We start from the raw sequence: 19823 nt of genomic DNA on the forward strand, positions 1-19823 counted from the left end.
GTGTCACCCAGAGTCACCCAGTGTCGCCCAGTGTCACCCAGTGTCACCCAGAGTCACCCAGTGTCACCCAGTGTCACCCAGAGTTACCCAGTGTCACCCAGTGTCACCGAGAGTCTCCCAGTGTCACCCAGAGTCACCCAGTGTCACCCAGAGTCACCCAGAGTCACCCAGAGTCACCCAGTGTCACCCAGAGTCACCCAGAGTCACCCAGTGTCACCCAGAGTCACCCAGTGTCACCCAGAGTCACCCAGAGTCACCCAGTGTCACCCAGAGTCACCCAGAGTCACCCAGTGTCACCCAGTGTCACCCAGAGTCACCCAGAGTCACCCAGAGTCACCCAGAGTCACCCAGTGTCACCCAGAGTCACCCAGAGTCACCCAGAGTCACCCAGTGTCACCCAGAGTCACCCAGAGTCACCCAGAGTTACCCAGTGTCACCCAGAGTCACCCAGTGTCACCCAGTGTCACCCAGAGTCACCCAGTGTCACCCAGAGTCACCCAGAGTCACCCAGTGTCACCCAGAGTCACCCAGTGTCACCCAGAGTCACCCAGTGTCACCCAGAGTCACCCAGTGTCACCCAGAGTCACCCAGTGTCACCCAGTGTCACCCACCCAGTGTCACCCAGAGTCACCCAGTGTCACCCAGAGTCACCCAGTGTCACCCAGTGTCACCCAGAGTCACCCAGTGTCACCCAGTGTCACCCAGTGTCACCCAGAGTCACCCAGTGTCACCCAGAGTCACCCAGAGTCACCCACATCCTGAAAACTAATTTAAAGAAAACAAACTGGAGACGGCCAACAAACCATTCCCTTTCTAACAGATCAACCCACCCACCCACCTTCTCCCCAATCACTCAACCCCACCCACCCACCTTCTCCCCAATCCCTCAACCCCACCCACCCACCTTCTCCCGATCTCCCTGAACCCCACCCACCCACCATCTCCCCAATCACTCAACCCCACCCACCCACCTTCTCCCCATACTCCTGATTCCCTTCTCTCTCTCCAGAAACACATCAAATTATCTTGTGAACTAACTTACACTTTCCCTCCCTGATAATATATTCTGCATTGTTTTACCCTTTGCATGAAAATGTTCCCGAACATTGTATCTTACTCTTGACTGACTCATTGTTTATTTATCCCAGAGCATTTGAACCCCTCACCACAGTGACTGAATGAATGGATACCCGGGAGTGAGTTACAGGCTGGAATCTAATCGCGGGGTTCGGGGGGTTTATATATAGAATAACAGATACCCGGGAGTGAGTTACAGGCTGGAATCTAATCGAGGGGTTCGGGGGAGTTTATATATAGAATAACAGATACCCGGGAGTGAGTTACAGGCTGGAATCTAATCGCGGGGTTCGGGGGGTTTATATATAGAATAACAGATACCCGGGAGTGAGTTACAGACTGGAATCTAATCGAGGGGTTCGGGGGTTTATATATAGAATAACAGATACCCGGGAGTGAGTTACAGGCTGGAATCTAATCGAGGGGTTCGGGGGGTTTATATATAGAATATCAGATACCCGGGAGTGAGTTACAGACTGGAATGTAATCGAGGGGTTCGGGGGGTTTATATATAGAATATCAGATACCCGGGAGTGAGTTACAGGCTGGAATCTAATCGCGGGGTTTGGGGGTTTATATATAGAATAACAGATACCCGGGAGTGAGTTACAGGCTGGAATCTAATCGAGGGGTTCGGGGGGTTTATATATAGAATAACAGATACCCGGGAGTGAGTTACAGGCTGGAATCTAATCACGGGGTTCGGGGGGTTTATATATAGGATAACAGATACCCGGGAGTGAGTTACAGGCTGGAATCTAATCGACGGGTTCGGGGGGTTTATATATAGAATAACAGATACCCGGGAGTGAGTTACAGGCTGGAATCTAATCGCGGGGTTCGGGGGGTTTACATACAGAATAACAGATACCCGGGAGTGAGTTACAGGCTGGAATCTAATCGAGGGGTTCGGGAGGTTTATATATAGAATAACAGATACCTGGGAGTGAGTTACAGGCTGGAATCTAATCGAGGGGTTCGGGGGGTTTATATATAGAATAACAGATACCCGGGAGTGAGTTACAGACTGGAATGTAATCGAGGGGTTCGGGGAGTTTACATATAGAATGACAGATACCCGGGAGTGAGTTACAGGCTGGAATCTAATCGCGGGGTTCGGGGGGTTTATATATAGAATAACAGATACCCGGGAGTGAGTTACAGGCTGGAATCTAATCGAGGGTTCGGGGGGTTTATATATAGAATAACAGATACCCGGGAGTGAGTTACAGACTGGAATGTAATCGAGGGGTTCGGGGGGTTTATATATAGAATAACAGATACCCGGGAGTGAGTTACAGGCTGGAATCTAATCGAGGGGTTCGGGGGGTTTATTTATAGAATAACAGATACCCGGGAGTGAGTTACAGACTGGAATCTAATCGAGGGGTTCGGGGGGGTTTATATATAGAATAACAGATACCCGGGAGTGAGTTACAGGCTGGAATCTAATCGAGGGGTTCGGGGGGTTTATTTATAGAATAACAGATACCCGGGAGTGAGTTACAGACTGGAATCTAATCGAGGGGTTCGGGGGGTTTATATATAGAATAACAGATACCCGGGAGTGAGTTACAGGCTGGAATCTAATCGAGGGGTTCGGGGGGGTTTATATATAGAATAACAGATACCCGGGAGTGATTTACAGGCTGGAATCTAATCGAGGGGTTCGGGGGTTTATATATAGAGTAACAGATACTCGGGAGTGAGTTACAGGCTGGAATCTAATCGAGGGGTTCGGGGGGTTTATATATAGAATAACAGATACCCGGGAGTGAGTTACAGGCTGGAATCTAATCGAGGGGTTCGGTGGGGGGGGGGGCGGTTATATAAAGAATAACAGATACCCGGGAGTGAGTTAGGCTGGAATCTAATTGAGTGGTTCGGGGGGTTTATATATAGAATAACAGATACCCGGCAGTGAGTTACAGGCTGGAACCTAATCGAGGGGTTCGGGGGTTTATATATAAAATAACAGATACCCGGGAGTGAGTTACAGACTGGAATCTAATCGAGGAGTTCAGGGGGGTTTATATATAGAATAACAGATACCCGGGAGTGAGCTACAGACTGGAACCTAATCGAGGGGTTCGGGGTGTTTATATATAGAATAACAGATACCCGGGAGTGAGTTACAGGCCGGAATCTAATCGAGGGGTTCGGGGGGTTTATATATAGAATAACAGATACCCGGGAGTGAGTTACAGGCTGGGATCTAATCGGGGGGTTCGGGGGGTTTATATATAGAATAACAGATACCCGGGAGTGAGTTACAGGCTGGAATCTAATCGAGGGGTTCGGGGGGTTTATATATAGAATAACAGATACCCGGGAGTGAGTTACAGGCTGGGATCTAATCGGGGGGTTCGGGGGGTTTATATATAGAATAACAGATACCCGGGAGTGAGTTACAGGCTGGAATCTAATCGAGGGGTTCGGTGGGGGGGGGGGGGGGCGGTTATATAAAGAATAACAGATACCCGGGAGTGAGTTAGGCTGGAATCTAATTGAGTGGTTCGGGGGGTTTATATATAGAATAACAGATACCCGGCAGTGAGTTACAGGCTGGAACCTAATCGAGGGGTTTGGGGGGTTTATATATAGAATAACAGATACCCGGGAGTGAGTTACAGGCTGGAATCTAATCGAGGGGTTCGGGGGGTTTATATATAGAATAACAAATACCCGGGAGTGATTTACAGGCTGGAATCTACTCGAGGGGTTCAGGGGGTTTATATATAGAATAACAGATACCCGGGAGTGAGTTACAGGCTGGAATCTAATCGAGGGGTTCGGGGGTTTTATATATAGAATAACAGATACCCGGGAGTGAGTTACAGGCTGGGATCTAATCGGGGGGTTCGGGGTGTTTATATATAGAATAACAGATACCCGGGAGTGAGTTACAGGCTGGAATCTAATCGAGGGGTTCGGTGGGGGGGGGGGGGGGGCGGTTATATAAAGAATAACAGATACCCGGGAGTGAGTTAGGCTGGAATCTAATTGAGTGGTTCGGGGGGTTTATATATAGAATAACAGATACCCGGCAGTGAGTTACAGGCTGGAACCTAATCGAGGGGTTTGGGGGGTTTATATATAGAATAACAGATACCCGGGAGTGAGTTACAGGCTGGAATCTAATCGAGGGGTTCGGGGGGTTTATATATAGAATAACAAATACCCGGGAGTGATTTACAGGCTGGAATCTACTCGAGGGGTTCAGGGGGTTTATATATAGAATAACAGATACCCGGGAGTGAGTTACAGGCTGGAATCTAATCGAGGGGTTCGGGGGGTTTATATATAGAATAACAGATACCCGGGAGTGAGTTACAGGCTGGAATCTAATCGAGGGGTTCGGGGGGTTTATATATAGAATAACAGATACCCGGGAGTGAGTTACAGGCCGGAATCTAATCGAGGGGTTCGGGGGGTTTATATATAGAATAATGGATACCCGGGAGTGAGTTACAGGCTGGAATCTAATCGAGGGGTTCGGGGAGTTTATATATAGAATAACAGATACCCGGGATTGAGTTACAGGCTGGAATCTAATCGAGTGGTTCGGGGGGTTTATATATCGAATAACAGATACCCGGGAGTGAGTTACAGGCTGGAATCTAATCGAGGGGTTCGGGGGGTTTATATATAGAATAACAGATACCCGGGAGTGAGTTACAGGCTGGAATCTTATCGAGGGGTTCGGGGGGTTTATATATAGAATAACAGATACCCGGGAGTGAGTTACAGGCTGAAATCTAATCGAGGGGTTCAGGGGGTTTATATATAGAATAACAGATACCCGGGAGTGAGTTACAGGCTGGAATCTTATCGAGGGGTTCGGGGGGTTTATATATAGAATAACAGATACCCGGGAGTGAGTTACAGGCTGAAATCTAATCGAGGGGTTCGGGGGGTTTATATATAGAATAACAGATACCCGGGAGTGAGTTACAGGCTGAAATCTAATCGAGGGGTTCGGGGGGTTTATATATAGAATAACAGACACCCGGGACTGAGTTACAGGCTGGAATCTACTCGAGGGGTTCGGGGGGTTTATATATAGAATAACAGATACCCGGGAGTGAGTTACAGGCCGGAATCTAATCCAGGGGTTCGGGGGGTTTATATATAGAATAACAGATACCCGGGAGTGAGTTACAGGCTGGAATCTAATCGAGGGGTTCGGGGGGTTTATATATAGAATAACAGATACCCGGGAGTGAGTTACAGGCTGGAATCTAATCGAGGGGTTCGGGGGGTTTATATATAGAATAACAGATACCCGGGAGTGAGTTACAGGCTGGAATCTAATCCAGGGGTTCGGGGGGTTTATATATAGAATAACAGATACCCGGGAGTGAGTTACAGGCTGGAATCTAATCGAGGGGTTCGGGGGGTTTATATATAGAATAACAGATACCCGGGAGTGAGTTAGAGGCTGGAATCTAATCGAGGGGTTCGGGGGGTTTATATATAGAATAACAGATACCCGGGAGTGAGTTACAGGCTGGAATCTAATCGAGGGGTTCGGGGGGTTTATATATAGAATAACAGATACCCGGGAGTGAGTTACAGACTGGAATGTAATCGAGGGGTTCGGGGGGTTTATATAGAATAACAGATACCCGGGAGTGAGTTACAGGCTGGAATCTAATCGAGGGGTTCGGGGTGTTTATATATAGAATAACAGATACCCGGGAGTGAGTTACAGGCTGGAATCTAATCGAGTGGTTCGGGGGGTTTATATATAGAATAACAGACACCCGGGACTGAGTTACAGGCTGGAATCTACTCGAGGGGTTCGGGGGGTTTATATATAGAATAACAGATACCCGGGAGTGAGTTACAGGCTGGAATCTAATCGAGGGGTTCGGGGGGTTTATATATAGAATAACAGATACCCGGGAGTGAGTTACAGGCCGGAATCTAATCCAGGGGTTCGGGGGGTTTATATATAGAATAACAGATACCCGGGAGTGAGTTACAGGCTGGAATCTAATCCAGGGGTTCGGGGGGTTTATATATAGAATAACAGATACCCGGGAGTGAGTTACAGGCTGGAATCTAATCCAGGGGTTCGGGGGGTTTATATATAGAATAACAGATACCCGGGAGTGAGTTACAGGCTGGAATCTAATCGAGGGGTTCGGGGGGTTTATATATAGAATAACAGATACCCGGGAGTGAGTTAGAGGCTGGAATCTAATCGAGGGGTTCGGGGGGTTTATATAGAATAACAGATACCCGGGAGTGAGTTACAGGCCGGAATCTAATCGGCGGTTCGGGGAGTTTATATATAGATTAACAGATACCCTGGAGTGAGTTACAGGCTGGGATCTAATCGAGGGGTTCGGGGGTTTATATATAGAATAACAGATACCCGGGAGTGAGTTACAGGCTGGAATCTAATCGAGCGGTCCGGGGGGTTTATATATAGAATAACAGATACCCAGGAGTGAGTTACAGGCTGGAATCTAATCGAGGGGTTCGGGGGGTTTATGTATAGAATAACAGATACCCGGGAGTGAGTTACAGGCTGGAATCTAATCGAGGGGTTCAGGGGGTTTATATATAGAATAACAGATACCCGGGAGTGAGTTACAGGCTGGAATCTAATCGAGGGGTTCGGGAGGTTTATATATAGAATAACAGATACCCGGGAGTGAGTTACAGGCTGGAATCTAATCGAGGTGTTCAGGGGGTTTATATATAGAATAACAGATACCCGGGAGTGAGTTACAGGCTGGAATCTAATCGAGGGGTTCGGGGGGTTTATATATAGAATAACGGATACCCGGGAGTGAGTTACAGGCTGGAATCTAATCGAGGGGTTCGGGGGGTTTATATATAGAATAACAGATACCCGGGAGTGAGTTACAGGCCGGAATCTAATCGAGGGGTTCGGGGGGTTTATATATAGAATAACAGATACCCGGGAGTGAGTTACAGGCCGGAATCTAATCGAGGGGTTCGGGGGGTTTATATAGAGAATAACAGATACCCGGGAGTGAGTTACAGGCTGGGATCTAATCGAGGGGTTCAGGGGGTTTATATATAGAATAACAGATACCCGGGAGTGAGTTACAGGCTGGGATCTAATCGAGGGGTTCGGGGGGTTTATATATAGAATAACAGATACCCGGGAGTGAGTTACAGGCTGGAATCTAATCGCGGGGTTCGGGGGGTTTATATATAGAATAACAGATACCCGGGAGTGAGTTACAGGCTGGAATCTAATCGCGGGGTTCGGGGGGTTTATATATAGAATAACAGATACCCGGGAGTGAGTTACAGGCTGGAATCTAATCGAGGGGTTCGGGGGGTTTATATATAGAATAACAGATACCCGGGAGTGAGTTACAGGCTGGAATCTAATCGCGGGGTTCGGGGGGTTTATATATAGAATAACAGATACCCGGGAGTGAGTTACAGGCTGGAATCTAATCGAGGGGTTCGGGGGGGTTTATATATAGAATAACAGATACCCGGGAGTGAGTTACAGGCTGGAATCTACTCGAGGGGTTCGGGGGGTTTATATATAGAATAACAGATACCCGGGAGTGAGTTATAGGCTGGAATCTAATCGTGGGGTTCGGAGGGTTTATATATAGAATAACGGATACCCGGGAGTGAGTTACAGGCTGGAATCTAATCGAGGGGTTCAGGGGGTTTATATATAGAATAACAGATACCCGGGAGTGAGTTACAGGCTGGAATCTAATCGAGGGGATCGGGGGGTTTATATATAGAATGACAGATACCCGGGAGTGAGTTACAGGCTGGAATCTAATTGAGGGGTTCGGGGGGTTTATATATAGAATAACAGATACCCGGGAGTGTGTTACAGGCTGGAATCTAATCGAGGGGTTCGGGGGTTTATATATAGAATAACAGATACCCGGGAGTGAGTTACAGGCTGGAATCTAATCGAGGGGTTCGGTGGGGTTTATATATAGAATAACAGATACCTGGGAGTGAGTTACAGGCTGGAATCTAATCGAGGGGTTCGGGGGGTTTATATATAGAATAACAGATACCCGGGAGTGAGTTACAGGCTGGAATCTAATCGAGGGGTTTGGGGGGTTTATATATAGAATAACAGATACCCGGGAGTGAGCTACAGGCTGGAATCTAATCGAGGGGATCGGGGGGTTTATATATAGAATAACAGATACCCGGGAGTGAGTTACAGGCTGGAATCTAATCGAGGGGTTCGGGGGAGTTTATATATAGAATAACAGATACCCGGGAGTGAGTTACAGGCCGGAATCTAATCGAGGGGTTCGGGGGGTTTATATATAGAATAACGGATACCCGGGAGTGAGTTACAGGCTGGAATCTAATCGAGGGGATCGGGGGGTTTATATATAGAATAACAGATACCCGGGAGTGAGTTACAGGCTGGAATCTAATCGAGGGGTTCGGGGGGTTTATATATAGAATAACAGATACCCGGGAGTGAGTTACAGGCTGGAATCTAATCGAGGGGTTCGGGGGGTTTATATATAGAATAACAGATACCCGGGAGTGAGTTACAGGCTGGAACCTAATCGAGGGGTTCAGAGTGTTTATATATAGAGTAACAGATACCCGGGAGTGAGTTACAGCTGGAATCTAATCGAGGGGTTCAGGGGGTTTATATATAGAATAACAGATACCCGGGAGTGAGTTACAGGCTGGAATCTAATCGAGGGGTTCGGGGGGTTTATATATAGAATAACAGATACCCGGGAGTGAGTTACAGGCTGGAATCTAATCGAGGGGTTCGGGGAGTTTATATATAGGATAACAGATACCCGGGAGTGAGTTACAGGCCGGAATCTAATCGAGGGGTTCAAGGGGTTTATATATAGAATAACAGATACCCGGGAGTGAGTTACAGGCTGGAATCTAATCGAGGGGTTCGGGGCGTTTATATATAGAATAACAGATACCCGGGAGTGAGTTACAGGCTGGGATCTAATCGAGAGGTTCGGGGGGTTTATATATAGAATAACAGATACCCGGCAGTGAGTTACAGGCTGGAATCTAATCGAGCGGTCCGGGGGGTTTATATATAGAATAACAGATACCCGGGAGTGAGTTACAGGCTGGAATCTAATCGAGGGGTTCGGGGGGTTTATATATAGAATAACAGATACCCGGGAGTGAGTTACAGGCTGGAATCTAATCGAGGGGTTCGGGGAGTTTATATATAGAATAACGGATACCCGGGAGTGAGTTACAGGCTGGAATCTAATCGAGGGGTTCGGGGGGTTTATATCTAGAATAACAGATACCCGGGAGTGAGTTACAGGCTGGAATCTAATCGAGGGGCTCGGGGGGTTTATATATAGAATAACAGATACCCGGGAGTGAGTTACAGGCTGGAATCTAATCGAGGGGTTCGGGGGGTTTTTATATAGAATAACAGATACCCGGGAGTGAGTTACAGGCTGGAATCTAATCGAGGGGTTCGGGGGGTTTATATATAGAATAACAGATACCCGGGAGTGAGTTACAGGCCGGAGTCTAATCGAGGGGTTCGGGGGGTTTATATATAGAACAGATACCCGGGAGTGAGTTACAGGCTGGAATCTAATCGAGGGGTTCAGGGGGTTTATATATAGAATAACAGATACCCGGGAGTGAGTTACAGGCCGGAATCTAATCGAGGGGTTCGGGTTTTTTTAATATCGAATAACGGGTAAGTGGGAATTACACAAACTAGTAATGCCTGTATATATCATACAGAATAGTAGCCTCTGTATATATTGTACACATTAACAGTGCCTGCGTCTGTTAGTGGCTCAGGAGCTTTGAACGGAGTGTAAATGTAATTAACGTTGACTCTATTTTCTCTCCACAGATGTTGCCTGGCCTGCTGAGTTTTTCCAGCATTTTCTGTTGTTATTTCGGATTTCCAGCATCTGCAGTATTTTGCTATCGTGTAAATGTAATTCTTGTTTCAGCTGAAGCACAAACACATGTCTGGAGCAGTTTTGCTTTTGGTGATTGATGTAGTTTGGGTGTATGAGTGTCTCTGATGGGTTTTTAAATAACACAATGGGGGCTAATATTCATTCTATCTGCCCGGGGGGTTAAAACCTGGCGATATGATTACCACCATATTGATAGGGAGCCTCTGACAGGGCAGCTCAGACCCCTGCATGTTTCAGCCACAAGCCGGTTTGTCATTTGCTAATCCAGGAGACGCCAGCACAACTTTGAGGAACCGCTAATAGCATGAAGACTTCTTGTGGCCCCGGAAAAATCTCCCCACCCCGCCCCCGCTGGCGACAGGCTGGCACAATTTAAATCGAACCCAAGGTGTCATTAGTTTAAACTTACTGCATTGTGTCCGTCCAGACAGGAACAGCAGAAGGAGCATGGGCAGTGGAGACCTCCCGAGACAGCTCATTGTGGGAACGTTCTGTGGAGGAAAAGCACCATGTTTAATGTCAGGGTCACTTGTTTGATGAAGTGCAGATCAGTTACTAAACCACACACACACCAGGTAGATCAGGCAATGACTGACCCTGGGAGAAAGATCACATCCAGGAAACAGGTCTTCACAAGCAGCAAGGAGGAGGTCGAAGTTGGGAAGAAATAGAGAACAGAACACGAGAGAAGGGATTGCTGGCAGGCAGGGAGGGAGCAAAGGTGAGTTACAGAGGATGGGGGTTTGGGGGGTTGAGTTTACAGAGGGTGCATGGTTGTGTGTATTATAGGGAATGACAGCCCCTGTGTGTATTATAGGGAATAGCAGCCTCTGTGTATATTATAGAGAATAGCAGCCCCTGTGTATATTATAGGGAATAGCAGCCTCTGTGTATATTAGAGAATAGCAGCCTCTGTGTATATTATAGGGAATAGCAGCCTCTGTGTATATTATAGGGAATAGCAGCCCCTGTGTATATTATAGGGAATAGCAGCCTCTGTGTATATTATAGAGAATAGCAGCCCCTGTGTATATTATAGGGAATAGCAGCCCCTGTGTATATTATAGGGAATAGCAGCCTCTGTGTATATTATAGAGAATAGCAGCCCCTGTGTATATTATAGAGAATAGCAGCCCCTGTGTATATTATAGAGAATAGCAGCCCCTGTGTATATTATAGGGAATAGCAGCCCCTGTGTATATTATAGAGAATAGCAGCCCCTGTGTATATTACAGGGAATAGCAGCCCCTGTGTATATTATAGAGAATAGCAGCACCTGTGTATATTATAGAGAATAGCAGCCCCTGTGTATATTATAGGGAATAGCAGCCTCTGTGTATATTAGAGAATAGCAGCCTCTGTGTATATTATAGGGAATAGCAGCCTCTGTGTATATTATAGGGAATAGCAGCCCCTGTGTATATTATAGGGAATAGCAGCCTCTGTGTATATTATAGAGAATAGCAGCCCCTGTGTATATTATAGGGAATAGCAGCCCCTGTGTATATTATAGGGAATAGCAGCCTCTGTGTATATTATAGAGAATAGCAGCCCCTGTGTATATTATAGAGAATAGCAGCCCCTGTGTATATTATAGAGAATAGCAGCCCCTGTGTATATTATAGGGAATAGCAGCCCCTGTGTATATTATAGAGAATAGCAGCCCCTGTGTATATTATAGGGAATAGCAGCCCCTGTGTATATTATAGAGAATAGCAGCACCTGTGTATATTATAGAGAATAGCAGCCCCTGTGTATATTATAGGGAATAGCAGCCCCTGTGTATATTATAGAGAATAGCAGCCCCTGTGTATATTATAGAGAATAGCAGCCCCTGTGTATATTATAGGGAATAGCAGCCCCTGTGTATATTATAGGGAATAGCAGCTCCTGTGTATATTATAGAGAATAGCAGCCCCTGTGTATATTATAGGGAATAGCAGCCCCTGTGTATATTATAGGGAATAGCAGCCCCTGTGTATATTATAGGGAATAGCAGCCCCTGTGTACATTATAGAGAATAGCAGCCCCTGTGTATATTATAGAGAATAGCAGCCCCTGTGTATATTATAGAGAATAGCAGCCCCTGTGTATATTATAGAGAATAGCAGCCCCTGTGTGTATTAACATAAGAACATAAGAACATAAGAAATAGGAGCAGGAGTAGGCCAATCGGCCCCTCGAGCCTGCTCCGCCATTCAATAAGATCATGGCTGATCTGATCCTAACCTCAAATCTACTTTCACTCTCCATCCCACCCGAACCCATGTGATCTCCTGGGAGAGGCGAAAAACCAGATAAAAACCCAATGGCCAATTTGGGAGAAAAAATCTGGGAAATTCCTCTCCGACCCATCTAGGCGATCGAAACTCATCCAGGAGATCACTCTGTCCCTGTATTTTCTACAGTACTTACCTTCTGTAAGAGGTGATCTCCACCCCAGCCAGGAACAGGCCCAATTTACTCTTGAAGGACTCCTAGCTGGCAGCCTGTTCCCGAGGTCTCCACTAATCCCTGTGAATAGAACCATCTCCTGAAATCTAACACAGAATTAGAACACAAGAAGTAGGAGCAGGACCAGGCTACACGGCCCCTGGGCCCGCTCCGCCACCCACAGGGCCATGACCGATCCGAACCTAGACTCAAGTCCGATATCCTACCCACTCCCCATAACCCCTAATTCCCCTTACTTCTAGGAAACTGTCTATTTCTGTTTTAAATTTATTTAATGATGTAGCTTCCACAGCTCTCTGGGGCAGCAAATTCCACAGACCTACCACCCTCTGAGTGAAGAAGTTTCTCCTCATCTCAGTTTTGAAAGAGCAGCCCCTTATTCTAAGGTTATGCCCCCTAGTTCTAGTTTCACCCATCATTGGGAACATCCTCACCGCATCCACCCGATCAAGCCCCTTCACAATCTTATATGTTTCAATAAGATCGCCTCTCATTCTCCTGAACTCCAATGAGTAGAGTCCCAATCTACTCAACCTCTCCTTATATGTCAACCCCCTCATCCCCGGGATTAACCGAGTGAACCTTCTTTATACTGCCTCGAGAGCAAGTATGTCTTTTCTTAAGTATGGACACCAAAACTGTATGCAGTATTCCAGGTGTGGTCTCACCAATACCTTGTACAACTGCAGCAATACCTCCCTGTTTTTATATTCCATCCCCATAGCAATAAAAGCCAACATTCCATTGGCCTTCTTGATCACCTGCTGCACCTGCATACTAACTTTTTGTGTTTCGTGCACCAGGACCCCCAGATCCCTTTGTACTGCAGTACTTTCCAGTTTCTTGCCATTAAGATAATAACTTGCTCTATGATTTTTCCTGCCAAAGTGCATAACCTCACACTTTCCAGTATTATATTCCATCTGCCAAATCTCTGCCCACTTACTTAGCCTGTCTATGTCCCTTTGCAGGTTTTTTATGTCCTCCTCACTCACTACTTTCCCTCCCATCTTTGTATCATCTGCAAACTTTGATATGTTACACTCGGTCCCTTCCTCCAAATCGTTAATATAGATTGTAAAGAGTTGGGGTCCCAGCACTGACCCCTGCGAACACCACTAGTTACTGATTGCCAGTCTGAGAATGAACCATTTATCCCAACTCTCTGCCTTCTGTTAGATAGCCAATCCTCCACTCATGCCAGAATATTACCCCCAATCCCGTGATTTTTTACCTTGAGCAATAATCTTTTGTGTGGCACCTTGTCAAATGCCTTTTGGAAGTCTAAATACACTACGTCCACTGGTTCCCCTTTATCCACCCTGCATGTTACGTCCTCAAAGAACTCAAGCAACTTTGTCAAACATGACTTCCCCTTCGTAAAACCATGCTGACTTTGTCCGATTAAATTATGTTTATCCAAATGTCCCGTTACTGTCTCCTTAATAATAGACTCTAAAATTTTACCAACCACAGATGTTAGGCTAACTGGTCTATAGTTTCCAGCCTTCTGTCTACTACCCTTTTTAAATAAGGGTGTTACATTAGCAGTTTTCCAATCTGTCGGGACCTTTGCTGAGTCCAGGGAGTTTTGGAAAATTATTACCAATGCATCCACGATCCCTACTGCCACTTCCCTCAAGATTATTATAGGGAATGACAGCCACTGTGTATATTATAGGGAATATCAGCCCCTGTGTGTATAATAGAGAATAGCAGCCCCTGTGTATATTATAGAGAATAGCAGCCCCTGTGTATATTATAGGGAATAGCAGCCCCTGTGTATATTATAGAGAATAGCAGCCCCTGTATATATTATAGGGAATAGCAGCCCCTGTGTATATTATAGTGAATAGCAGCCCCTGTGTATATTATAGGGAATAGCAGCCCCTGTGTTATATTATAGAGAATAGCAGCCCCTGTGTATATTATAGGGAATAGCAGTCCCTGTGTATATTATAGAGAATAGCAGCCCCTGTGTATATTATAGAGAATAGCAGCCCCTGTGTATATTATAGAGAATAGCAGCCCCTGTGTATATTATAGGGAATAGCAGCCCCTGTGTATATTATAGGGAATAGCAGACCCTGTGTATATTATAGAGAATAGCAGCCCCTGTGTATATTATAGAGAATAGCAGCCCCTGTGTATATTACAGGGAATATCAGCCCCTGTGTGTATAATAGAGAATAGCAGCCCCTGTGTATATTATAGAGAATAGCAGCCCCTGTGTATATTACAGGGAATAGCAGCCCCTGTGTATATTACAGGGAATAGCAGCCCCTGTGTATATAATAGAGAATAGCAGCCCCTGTGTATATTATAGGGAATAGCAGCCCCTGTGTATATTACAGGGAATAGCAGCCCCTGTGTATATAATAGAGAATAGCAGCCCCTGTGTATATTATAGAGAATAGCAGCCCCTGTGTATATTATAGGGAATAGCAGCCCCTGTGTATATTATAGGGAATAGCAGCTCCTATGTATATTATAGGGAATAGCAGCCCCTGTGTATATTATAGAGAATAGCAGCCCCTGTGTATATTATAGGGAATAGCAGCCCCTGTGTATATTATAGAGAATAGCAGCCCCTGTGTATATTATAGGGAATAGCAGCCCCTGTGTATATTATAGAGAATAGCAGCCCCTGTGTATATTATAGAGAATAGCAGCCCCTGTGTATATTATAGAGAATAGCCCCTGTGTATATTATAGAGAATAGCAGCCCCTGTGTATATTATAGGGAATAGCAGTCCCTGTGTATATTATAGGGAATAGCAGCCCCTGTGTATATTATAGGGAATATCAGCTCCTGTGTATATTATAGGGAATAGCAGCCCCTGTGTATATTATAGAGAATAGCAGCCCCTGTGTATATTATAGAGAATGAGTGGGTGATGGAAGAGCTGGTATCTGAGAGTGGGACAGACTGTGGGCACTGGGGCTGTGGGCACTGGGACTGTGGGCACTGGGATTGATACACTGGGACTGATACACTGGGACTGTGGGCACTGGGGCTGATTCACTGGGACTGTGGGCACTGGGACTGTGGGCACTGGGATTGATACACTGGGACTGTGGGCACTGGGATTGATACACTGGGACTGTGGGCACTGGGGCTGATTCACTGGGACTGTGGGCACTGATGCTGTGGGCACTGGGATTGATACACTGGGGCTGTGGGCACTGGGGCTGTGGGCACTGGAGCTTTGGGCACTGGAGCTTTGGGCACTGGGACTGCAGGCACTGGGGCTGTGGGCACTGGGACTGTGGGCACTGGGGCTCGCTGTTTGCGGTGTGCAGTGGGGTTGGTATTGGAAGCTGCCAATCCTGGTTTTAACTGGGACCCACCCTCCCCTCAGATACTCCTGCATCCGGTGGCCAATCCATGGGCTCTGCCATTTCTCCAACATACAATGACAGTGGAATCCGAATGGTGTGAGGAGGTGTTGGGAGAAACCTCTGGTTTCAATCTCTAATTCTAACCCCGGGGCCGCTTACACTCGCCCTCTGAGCAGATCACAGGACCTGGTCCAGGAATTCAACCTCCGCCCCTCTCCTCTCTCGGGCTCTCTGCCGCAGAAAGTCCGTTGTGGAAGAGCCAGACTTTCGGTTTCATCTGTCCTAAAAACCATCAGCCCAGTGGGATCCGAACTGTCAGCCCAGTTTCCTCTGGATCCTGATTGGAATCCAGACAGGATCACTGGGAATTTCGCATTGCCTTCTCCCTCCACTGACAGGGCTCAACCCGACAAAGATATTCCATAATTAAATCCCTTTAGTGTTCTCTGTTCCTCTGCTTGTCCTGCCCCATTCTCACCCTCAGAAACTCCGCTGAGCTGAGCTGCCCTGGCTGAGTTCCCTCGCCTTCGCTGTGACTCCTTCCCAAGCTCCTGGCGTCCCGCAGCCTTGCTCCTTCAGCCCTGCTTCATCGCCATGGGGAAAGAATGCTCGACCCGACCCTGCACCTCGGAGCTCGGGGAACTTGTTTTAAAGCTCACCTTCAAATCACTCTTCATTGAATTGCCGCCGGAGCAGTCGGCGAGGAACTTCTCTCAAGCCCCAAGGCAAGCCGCTTGGTCAAGGGTCTGAAATCAGAGGAGTTCGGCCAAGCACCAGAATGAGCCACAGGGCGAGTCTGTTTGTTGCGGTGAGCAGGGAGGGCAGAAGTGAAGCCACATCCCATCTGACAACCAGAGGGTCTCCCCACCCCGCCCCACCCCACCCTCCAGATCATCTCACAACACACTGACTGACTTACCAGCCTCAGATCCTGCATCAACTCGCCACAAGAAGCAACCCTCAGGCTGGCGCTCCGCCTGTCAGTGGCAGCTTGAGACATCGGTGGGAATCAGAATCAGAAGCAGGGCTTGTGTGTCCATGTTGTTGGCTGGCCATCGTCTCCCTGGCAGGGGCCCAGGACCAGAGCAGGGTCAGCACTGAAAGGCCCCCAGGTGCCTCTCTCGGGACTGCACTCAATATATGGAACATTCAGATAACTCTTACATATCATTGACGTCATCTCTGTCATAGATTGATAAAGGTCAGGATGTGGTTTAAGGTTAAAAATATAGAGCCAACCCGGGGGACAGGCCAGCCTGTGGAACCATCACCAGTCTCCAAGGCAGTGGCTGGGGGGCGGAATTTTGAGAGTGCAGGACGTTATTTGAAGGATGCGACATTTCATGATATATTATTTTATTAAATTGTCATTTAGCGGCTTCTAGTGACAGTTTTACGAATATAATCCCTCTTTTTAACTCCATACACAAGATGTACCCGGGAATGGGGCGGAGCTGGAATCTGGCAGCCTTGTGTTGGTACCATTTGCAAATACCCTGGATTATTCCAGTGTTCATATAGCACCCGACCACATCTTTCACAACCAGGTTGAACTATTTAAGTGCAGTCACTGTTGTTACAGCATAAAAATCTAGGCTGACACTCCAATGCAGTACTGAGGGAGTGCTGCACTGTCGGAGGGGCAGTACTGAGGGAGCGCTGCACTGTTGGAGGGGCAGTACTGAGGGAGTGCTGCACTGTCGGAGGGGCAGTACTGAGGGAGTGCCGCACTGTCAGAGGGGCAGTACTGAGGGAGCACCGCACTGTCGGTGGGGCAGTACTGAGGGAGCGCTGCACTGTCGGAGGGGCAGTACTGAGGGAGCGCTGCACTGTCGGAGGGGCAGTACTGAGGGAGCGCTGCACTGTTGGAGGGGCAGTACTGAGGGAGCGCTGCACTGTCGGAGGGGCAGTACTGAGGGAGTGCCGCACTGTCAGAGGGGCAGTACTGAGGGAGCACCGCACTGTCGGAGGGGCAGTACTGAGGGAGTGCTGCACTGTCAGAGGGGCAGTACTGAGGGAGCACCGCACTGTCGGATGGGCAGTACTGAGGGAGCGCTGCACTGTTGGAGGGGCAGTACTGAGGGAGCGCTGCACTGTCGGAGGGGCAGTACTGAGGGAGCGCCGCACTGTCGGAGGGGCAGTACTGAGGGAGCGCTGCACTGTCGGAGGGGCAGTACCGAGGGAGCGCTGCACTGTCGGAGGGGCAGTACTGAGGGAGCGCCGCACTGTCGGAGGGGCAGTACTGAGGGAGCGCCGCACTGTCAGAGGGGCAGTACTGAGGGAGTGCTGCACTGTCGGAGGGGCAGTACTGAGGGAGTGCCGCACTGTCGGAGGGGCAGTACCGAGGGAGCGCTGCACTGTCGGAGGGGCAGTACCGAGGGAGCGCTGCACTGTCGGGGGGGCAGTACCGAGGGAGCGCCGCACTGTCAGAGTGGCAGTACTGAGGGAGTGCTGCACTGTCGGGGGGGCAGTACTGAGGGAGCGCCGCACTGTCAGAGGGGCAGTACTGAGGGAGCGCTGCACTGTCGGAGGGGCCATCTTTCAGATGAGACGTTGAACCGAGGCCCCCATTTGCTCTCTCAGGTGGATGTAAAAGATCCCACGGCACTATTTCAAAGAAGAGCAGGGGAGTTATCCCCGGTGTCCCGACTAATATTTATCCCTCAATCAACATCTCTAAAACAGATTATCTGGTCATTTTCACATATTTGTTTGTGGGATCATGCTGTGCGCAAATTGGCTGCCTTGTTTCCTACATTACAACAGTGACTCCACTTCAAAAAGTACTTCATTGGCTGTAAAGCACTTTGGGATGTCCTGAGGTTGTGACACAAAGCTGGGGGGGAGGGTATGCTGTGAGGAGGATGTCGTGAAACTCCAGTACGATTTGGACAGGTTGGGTGATTGGGCAGAAACATGGCAAATGCACTATAATGTGGATAAATGTGAGGTTATCCACTTTGGTGGCAAAAACAGGAAGGCAGATTATTATTTGAATGGCAATAGATTGGGAGAAGGGGAAGTGCAAAGAGACCTGGGTGTTCTTGTGCACCAGTCGCTGAAGGTAAGCATGCAGGTGCAGCAGGCGGTTAAGAAGGCAAATGGTATGTTGGCCTTCGTAACAAGAGGGTTCGAGTACAGGAACAAGGATGTCTTGCTACAGTTGTACAGGGCCTTGGTGAGACCGCACCTTGAGTATTGTGTGCAGTTTTGGTCGCCTTACCTGAGGAAGGATGTTCTTGCCATGGAAGGAGTGCAGCGAAGATTCACCAGACTGATACCTGGGATGGCAGGAATGACGTACGAGGAGAGATTGTGTTGATTGGGCTTATACTCACTGGAGTTTAGAAGATTGAGAGGGGATCTCATCGAAAGCTATAAAATTCTGTCAGGCCTGGACAGACTAGATGCAGGAAGGATGTTTCTGATGGCCGGGGAGTCCAGAACCAGGGGTCATAGTCTAAGGATAAGGGGTAAGCCATTTAGGACTGAAATGAGGAGGAATTTCTTCACCCAGAGAGTGGTGAACCTGTGGAATTCTCTGCCACAGAGGGCGGTGGAGGTCAGTTCATTAAGTATATTCAAGTATATTCATCTTCCGATTAGGCAGTCTGCAGCCTTCCGGTCTCAATATCGAGTTCAACAATTTCAGATCATAACCTCGGCCCCTATTTCATTTTCACTTATATTTTTCCACTCCTTTCCTTTCCCCCCCCCCCTTTCCTTTTGTTTCTCTCTCACACCTGGCAGCTATCTTTTGCCCTGCCAGTACACTTTACACCTAATCACAGCCTATTACCATCTCGTCTAGCTTCTAATCTCTTTTACTTCTTTTGGTTCTTTTATTCTTTTGTCCGATCGCAGCCCTGCCTTCGATCTAGTTCCTTTTCTCTCCAGTTTTGAAGAAGGGTCAAACCCGAAACGTCAACTCAAATTTCTCTCCACGGATGTTGCCTGACTTGCTGAGTTTTTCCAGCATTTTCTGTTGTTATATTCAAGAAAGAGTTGGATCTATTTTTTAAGGCT

The 19823-nt window shown here is 47.7% G+C and overlaps 1 protein-coding gene across 1 annotated transcript in view; it reads right to left on the reverse strand.

The window, feature by feature from the left end:
- Positions 1-16944, reverse strand: part of LOC147110263 (interleukin-21 receptor-like) — a 107064-nt gene extending 90120 nt beyond the window's left edge. Inside the window, 2 exon segments of the mRNA XM_086000050.1 lie at positions 10411-10492; positions 16717-16944. Coding sequence (XP_085856176.1) covers positions 10411-10492; positions 16717-16797 — 163 coding nt within the window. The 5' untranslated portion in view covers positions 16798-16944.
- Between the last annotated feature and the right edge of the window lie 2879 nt (positions 16945-19823).

This window comes from Somniosus microcephalus, chromosome 11 (genome assembly GCF_052327205.1).
Source record: "Somniosus microcephalus isolate GS21.2 chromosome 11, FLI_Smic_1.0, whole genome shotgun sequence".
Classification (NCBI taxonomy): domain Eukaryota; kingdom Metazoa; phylum Chordata; class Chondrichthyes; order Squaliformes; family Somniosidae; genus Somniosus; species Somniosus microcephalus.